The following is a 7,820-nucleotide window of genomic DNA, read 5'->3' as shown; positions in this document are numbered from 1 at the left end:
TGTAGACCAGGCTGGCCTCGAACTCAGAAATCTGCCTGCCTCTGCCTCCCAGGTGCTGGGATTAAAGGCGTGCGCCACCATGCCTGGCAGGGAAACCCTTTCTTAAAAACAAAGAAAACAAAACAAAACAACTATTCCCTGTAAATTTAATTTTTTTCGCATGGTCTAATTTTAATGCTGGATCTTAAATGCTTTAACCTCCCTTGTAGCCCACCACCCAGCAGAGGTAGTGAAAAAGAAAGGATATGGGAGGAGGGGTTGGGCAGGGCCGAGTGGACCTGTTTAGAAAGGTTCTCTGGAGCAACTCCCATCTGTATTGTCTGGAAATCAGCAGTTCAGCTCACAGGTTAGCAGTGACAGCAGCCTGTTCCACTCACAAACACTTCATGGTTACAGCAGCAGTCCAGTTATGTAGAGTCAGGATGACAAACGTGAATCAGCAGCAGTGGCCCTACCTAGCAGAGACAGCCAGGCCTCAGGTTCCTCTTGAGTCAGCAGGAGGGACCAGGGCCAACAGGAACGCCAGGGGAAGTTCTTGGCTGTGCCTCTCTCAGCAAAGCAAAGATCATCAAAGACTTGAGACCAACCGTTGTACAGCTAGTTCTATAAGCAAGCCTATCTCAGCCTCCACCACTGTCCATTGAGTTCTTTTATATTCCCTTCAAACATCACATGTTCTCCGTGGGTCCTGCCACAGCGCGTGCGTCTGTCTCAGCTGACGTCACTCTGACAATCAGCCCAAGTCTGCAGAAGCAGCAAGAAGCTGCAGCACAGCACCAGAAGGTTCTGGTGCATTTCTCTCTATGCAGTCCTGACAAATGCAGCTCAACTATGCAATGTAAGGCGGACCAATACATGTGCGTCTTTAGCAAAGAATCCTTCATCACGTGTCCTTTCACGTGCTTGCTTTATTGAACATCCTTTCTCCTGTGTCTGCTTAAGCTAAGTGTTCCTTCATGTGCCTGCCTTAGCCTTTCACCTGTGTCCACTTTAGCTAAACATTCCTTCATGCATTTGCCCCAGCAAAACACCATCCAACAGGACTGAGTTTCCAAAGAACCTTTAAGTTTCCATTTCAATTCCCCTCCTCAGCACTATTTCCTTGATGTCCAGAGATGGTTGCTGGCCGTTTCTGGGAGTACAGTCTTCCCAGTATAAGTTCTGAACTGAATAGCAATCATAAATACAAAAGACAGGGCTATTTCCTTGTAGTCCTGGCTGTCCTGGAACTTGCTCTGTAGTGCAGGCTGTCCTCGAACTGAGAGATCCACCAGCCTCTGCCTCCTGGATTTTGGGAATAAATGCATGCACCACCACTGCCTAGCTAAAAATCATGCTTTTTAACTAGTCTTATTTCTTGTGTTTCTCTCTCTTGTTCATGTATTTGCAGAATGACTGAGTGGCTGATTGGAGAAATAAGCTGGAATCTTAAATGGGTGGGTGGCGCTGACGTTTGCTTTTATGCCCAGCTATTATTCACTGACTGGGTTTTTCTCTGTGTAGTTCTAGGCTTTCCTTCAGTGCCTTCATTTGAAGACTATATAATTAAGGATCCCAAGTCTTTCTACATACTGGTGGGAATTATTTTTCACCATTACTTCAATAGCAGCAATGACCCTTTGCCACTTGTGGTAAGAAAATCCTTCCTATAACCATCTTACTATGTGATAACCCCTGAGTATGGGTTAATCAAGCCAATTTTCCCATCAGCTTTTTTCTATGGCAGCTTTGTCATTTTATATCCAGGGGAAATGAATGAATAATTCAGGTTCGCGTTTTACAACCCACTCCGTTGTTATTTCCAGGAGGTTTAAAAGACATGTGTAATGAGTGAGTATCTGACCTCAGTACAGGATGGAGTGCTCAGCTGCTCACCTCCACCACTTGGCCACAGAGAATCTTGGATCCTAGCTCTGCAATTTAGTGGCTATAAAACCTTGGGACAGATGTTAACATTTCTGATTCAAATCTCTGTTTTGCTACCTGAGTTTTAGTTAGTGCCTGGCTTATGAGTTAGATTTCAGGCTTATGCATATAAAGAGTTTAGGACAGAGCAGTTGGGTAGATGGGGAGCAAAAATTTTCCTGTTGGGTTAGTGAATTGTCATTACTTCTCATCTAACAGACTTTAGGTATGGTAGCTCGGTGTGTATGTTTAAAGAAAAAGCAAGATGTTGAACAAGGATATTTGATTTATGTTTTGCAGTGGATAAAACACTCACATATGGCTTTGGTGATATGCAGGCTGTTTAGTGACTTTTAGAACTTGCACTGTGATTAATAAAAAACAAACAATGTTTATAAGCATGAGGTAATGTTACACACATGTCAGATAACATTATTGTATAACCCTACAGGCTCTTATTATTGTCCCCTTCACTGTGGGGAAGCTGAAGCACAATAATTGTGATTAAGTAACTTTCCTAGGGTGACAGTACTTCAGTAGGAAATTTAGGGCTGAGGTCTAGGTGACCTGGTTCCAGAATATTATACAGACCATTGTCATTTTCCCATGTTAGTCACAGGGATAATTTCCAGAGAAATATAGGAAAGACCACTGTGTGGGTCTAGGAGGGACACCGGCCTATGTGGGCTTTTCTTTAGTTAGAGTTACAGCTTAACAGTTTTGCTCTGTCCTGTGCCATTGCCAGGTTCCAGGATCTCATGGCCAAATGTTTTCTCCTTGTTTTCATAGGTGAAGTATGACTTGCGCTTTAGTTATGTTCAGAGGAACTTTGTATCACCGCCGAGGCATTTATTTTTTCAAGAGGAGATAGAAGGCTGGTGCACAGCCTTTCTTTACCCACCTAATCTAAGCCAAGCACCCCGGGAATTTTCATATGCTGATGGGGGAAACCCTGGTGAGGAAACTCTGAAGCCTGTAACATTACTGTGAGCACAGCCGCTTTGCTCTGTACCAGATATTTGTGATACTGTTTTACTAACTGAATGCTTGCTAAGATTAGCCTTCCAGTAGAGGTCCGAGGAGCTGCCTTTGGAGAATGTGATATTTAATAAAACAAGTATATTTCAGTGTAAGTAAAGCAGAAGGTATGTATTTTGATTGTTGATAACAACATTGAGTAGCTTGGAAGAATGAAAACATTACAAGAACAAGGAGTACGAGGTTTTGTATTTCTCATGTTTTGCTTTTTAAAGTTTTCTCTACATACTACATAAGTGGCTTTTTCTTTTTCTTTTCTCTTTTCTCTTTTTTCTTTTTCTTTTTCTTTTTCTTTTTCTTTTTCTTTTTCTTTTTCTTTTTCTTTTTCTTTTTCTTTTTGGAAAGTTGCTACTGGGCTGGGAGTATACCTCCGTGGTCCTTGCCTAGCATGCACAAACCCTGTGTTCAGTCTCTAGCACTGAATGTGCACTGCTGACCCTTAGTGATGCTGTGTGGGAATTCATCTTGGTATAATGGTAGCTTCCAAGGTTACTGGCATCCCAGACACCGGAGAACACAGAATTGACACATTCTGCTTTCTGCCACGCTAGCCTCTGCCTGATGGGTGTGGTTAGGGACCAGAATGCAGAGAATTTAGCAGACACCAAATTTACCTTGCACACAGTCACCAGGTCCCCACAGCTCTCAAGTAGCCTGTTGATAACCTGCGGGCCTTAGTGATGTTTCTTGGGCAGCACACATATAGCACCAGAGTAGAACCATACTATGTATACTAAGAATGGCCAATTATTTAGGGAAGACATAGATATCATCATGAAGGAAACATGACTGATACTTTATGAATATGTAATGTTTATGTGACCTCCCTTTTCCACCTGGAAGTAGCATTCTTGTTTTTCTGCCTCCTCCCCAAACCTCCTGCAGTAGTGGGGACCTAACCCAGGACTTTCCACATAATGGGCCAACACTCTTACTGAGCTGTACCTACTTTGTTGTTCGTTTGCTTTTACAATACTGGGGACAGAGCTTAGTGTCTCACATATACTAGCCAAATGCACTTCTCTCTCCCTCTCTCCCTCTCTCCCTCTCTCCCTCTCCCTCTCCCTCTCCCGCTCTCCTCACCCCCCCTCGATCTCTCCACCTCCACAGGGTCACTTCGAGTCCCAAGCTGACCACAAACACATGAAGCCAAGGATCACCTTGAATGCTCCTGCCTGCACTTTCCAAGTTACTGGGGTGCAAGCCTGTGTCATGGCTCACGTGTGTCAGCAAACCTAGTCTTTATTATCATTTGACCACACAGATGTTTGTATTTGTTTGACAAATGTTCCATTTTGTTGGGGGGCAGGAGTAGCCTCACACACTCTGAGAGCACCGATCGCAGGCAGACAGGGATGTACTTACTGAGCACATGCTCAGGACTGATCAAGTAGGGCCATAGTCCAGACTCAGGAGCTGGACTGGGATGTCCAGCTGTAATCCTATAGAGCAGTAAACTTAAAGTCTACAAACATCTGCACCAAGTTATTCCACCAATCAGGATTTAGGGATAGAGGACTTTCTTAGGAACATGTCTTTGCCATACATTTATCCTGCTCCTATTGGTTAGAGTATTTAATCGTGACAGGGGATTTACATTTTCTAACATTCATGTCTTAATTTACCAACCAGGATGTCCGTTACCCACTGTCTTAGGGTTTTACTGCTGTGAGCAGACACCATGACCAAGGCAACTCTTATAAGAACAACATTTAGTTAGGGCTGACTTACAGGTTCAGAGGATCAGTCCATTATCATCAAGGGGGACCATGGCAGCATCCAGGCAGGCATGGTGCAGGAAGATCTGAGAGTTCTATATCTTCATCTAAGGCTGCTAGCAGAATACTGTCTTCTAGGCAGTTAGGATGAAGGTCCTAAAGCCCACACCCACAGTGACACACCTACTCCAACAGGGCCACACCTTCTATTAGTGCCACTCCCTGGGCCAAGCATATACATTATACCCATTATACCGTCATACATGTCTCTTTCTGCCAAGTAGGATGTCAGTTCCCAGGGAGGTCTTGGGAACTTAAACTTTACTTGACCCCTACGCAAAATGGAAGCCTTATTCCAAATAGGTGCTGGTGTCTCTCTTATCTTGGGGTCCATCCCAGCGGCAGTTTTAAAAAGCAAACACCATAAAAGCTCATACACAGGTGCAGGAAGTGCTGATATGTGGTTGGTTCCGGTCCAAGGCTATTATGGCTAACTATACAAAGCAGCTCTACTGACTTCTGTTGTGATTGGCTTCCAAAAGCACAGAACATAACAGAATATGCAGTCAACTTGAGCATTAAACAGCAGAAAAAAAAACCATGAGGTTTCCTTATAATATTAGTAACAGCACAAAATGGCAGGCTAGTCAGGTAACAGTTACCTGGGCTTTAATATTCTACCTAGGCTGTAACACATTTATCTGTGTTTAACATGCCTTATTCACTACCCACTAAATACACTTCTTGTAATTTCTACTTTCCCTTAAATTTGATGATGGAGGAACATCAGCTATACATGCTGCTGCAGGGCTCCCTCTCTGCCTGCCTGAGTCATTTTAAAGATTCCACTCCTGCTTTGAAGGATATCTCCAGGCTCTGCCTCCAGAATTCCTGAACCTGGGCCTAGGGAGATGGTCCAGCTGCTGTAGTGCTCCTCCACAAGCTGAGAACCTGAGTTGAGCATCCAGAACCCCTGTGAAAAGCTGGGTGTGATCTCACGTTTATAATCTCAGCAGTGGGAGGCAGAGACCAGCTGATTCCTGGGGCTCCCTTGTCAGCCTAATCATTAACCCCCAGTTCCAGCAAGACACCCTGTCTCAAAAACAAGGCTTAGTGCTCTCCAGGGACAACACTAAAGGTTGGCCTCTGTCTTCCACACACATGGGGACAGTGGCAGCAGTGGGGGATGGGAGTTCTGAACACATGGCCCCTGCATGACCCTGCTTGACCCCTGCGTCATTTGATTTTACTTGCTTTTTCTGAATCTTTAGGTCTCTCTTTGGTTCTGATTCCATCCACCTTGCCCACCTGCAGCTGGGGTGGGGTGGGGGGATAGTGGCGGCTTCTTCCCTGAGATCTCATGGTCCTAACTGGCTATGCCAATCCCCACTCTTTCCTTTCCCCTCTGGAGGAGGGACTACACACAGGACTTCTAGGGATGCCCCCCCTGAGTTTAAGGCTACCTGCTTATCCTTAGCCAGATAGGGAGAGGGAGGGGAAGTGCCCTTTCTCAGTAAAGGAGAAAGGTACAAGCGTCTATCTGTATGTACTGGATAATAAATACCTCAGAACCAGGGTGCGAAGGGAGAAGGTGCTCTCTACCTTGGAGGAGCCTTGTATACAACATGCCTTGTCTTTTCTGCCAGAATTTGTTTTCTGATCATTGCTTCATTCCTTGGCCTTCCAGAGTGGCCCCTCTCTGTCCTCTATGGTGTTTGATGAGGTCTCCGGGAACATCTTCTGACTTCTGTCTTAACGACTGGCCAGGAGCCACCTGAATTTTCAGTCTTTTCAGTCTTCAATTTTTACTTTCTTACACTTGATATTCTGTTTTCTTGTAGGCTACAACAAAGAAGGCTTCTTGGCCATACAGCATGCCGTAGACAAAGCGATTATGCGGCACCACACCCCCCAAGCAGCACTTAACATGTTCAGGAACCTCCACGTCTTGGTGCAGAGGTTCCCACTTGGGCCCCATATCCAGGACCCATTCTTAGTGATCCTTCAGAATGAGTTCCCTCTGCTCCTCATGCTCAGCTTCGTCTGTGTTGAGCTCATAATCACCAATTCCGTTTTGTTGGAGAAGGAGAGGAAACAGAAGGTAAGACTTTCCTCAAGCTCAGGGCTCTGGGGAGGTCTCGGATGAAATCCCGAATAGGACCAAGGCCTGGGCAGGTGGGAGGAGCCTCTACCCCTCAGGTGCTAATGAAAAGCGCGCTCACTTCCTATCTGTAGCCTGCTTGCAGAGGAGGGAGTACCGGCTCTTGATATTGCACATATGCTTGCTTTTAGATTGCCCAGCCTAATAGGTCCTAGTAGGTCAGCACGCTGCCACTAACAGGGCAGGTGTGAAGAAAGTGTTCGCATACAGGGAACTTTTATCCACAATTAAATCACATCTCGTGGGAAGGCCATCAGGAGGCATCTTCTGGGAAAACATGACCTAAGACAGGCTTCTGTTACCTCCGAGTTGGTCCCGAGGCTGTTGGCACTGCCCACACTCTGTGTTCTTCTGGTCACACAACCTCCATTCTTTTTCCTGCTTAGGTTTTCATGTCTTAGATGTGGTGTCCTTCTGTGGCCAGCAGTGAGTGTCCTGAGCCCACTGTGTTTCCAGCTGACCACGGACTCATGACCCTTGTGCTTCTGCCTCCCAGGTGCTAGAAGTACACCTGGCTAAAATCCTCTCCCTTATACTTTCTTCTCTTTTTAAAATAACTTGTTAATTCATGTACTTTATGTACATGGGTGCTTTTGTCTGCGTGTACATCTGCACACCAGAAAGGGGCATCAGACTCCATGGGGACTACAGTGCTAGATGGTTGTGAGCCACCATGTGGTTGCTGGGAGTTGAACTCGGGACCTCTGGAAGAACAGCCAGTGCTCCCAACTGATGAGCTACCTCTCCAGCCCTAATTTTCTTCTCTTTTTATTGATTCTTATGACCGAGTATTAAAATAACCTGGTAGTTTCTCCTTGGGCTTTTCTTGGCCTTGTTGGCAGTGTCTGTGGCCAGAGAGCTGTTTTCCCTGGCCTGCTTGGTCTTATTGTAAGAAGCAGACTGGGGCTGGTGAGATGGCTCAGTGGGTAAGAGCACCCGACTGCTCTTCCGAAGGTCCGGAGTTCAAATCCCAGCAACCACATGGTGGCTCATAACCA

The 7,820-nt window shown here is 45.6% G+C and overlaps 1 protein-coding gene across 1 annotated transcript in view; it reads left to right on the top strand.

The window, feature by feature from the left end:
- The window catches only part of LOC110338105 (ATP-binding cassette sub-family A member 17), an 84,137-nt gene that overhangs the window by 15,593 nt on the left and 60,724 nt on the right, over positions 1–7,820 (top strand). The window contains exons 3-5 of the mRNA XM_021221328.1: positions 1,504–1,631; positions 2,695–2,860; positions 6,503–6,762. Of these exons, the coding sequence (XP_021076987.1) occupies positions 1,504–1,631; positions 2,695–2,860; positions 6,503–6,762 (554 nt within the window). The remainder of the gene's footprint in view (positions 1–1,503; positions 1,632–2,694; positions 2,861–6,502; positions 6,763–7,820) is intronic.

This window comes from Mus pahari, chromosome 21 (genome assembly GCF_900095145.1).
Source record: "Mus pahari chromosome 21, PAHARI_EIJ_v1.1, whole genome shotgun sequence".
Classification (NCBI taxonomy): domain Eukaryota; kingdom Metazoa; phylum Chordata; class Mammalia; order Rodentia; family Muridae; genus Mus; species Mus pahari.
The sequence above is the reverse complement of the archived record's forward strand: the minus strand, read 5'-3'. Positions and strand labels throughout refer to the sequence as shown.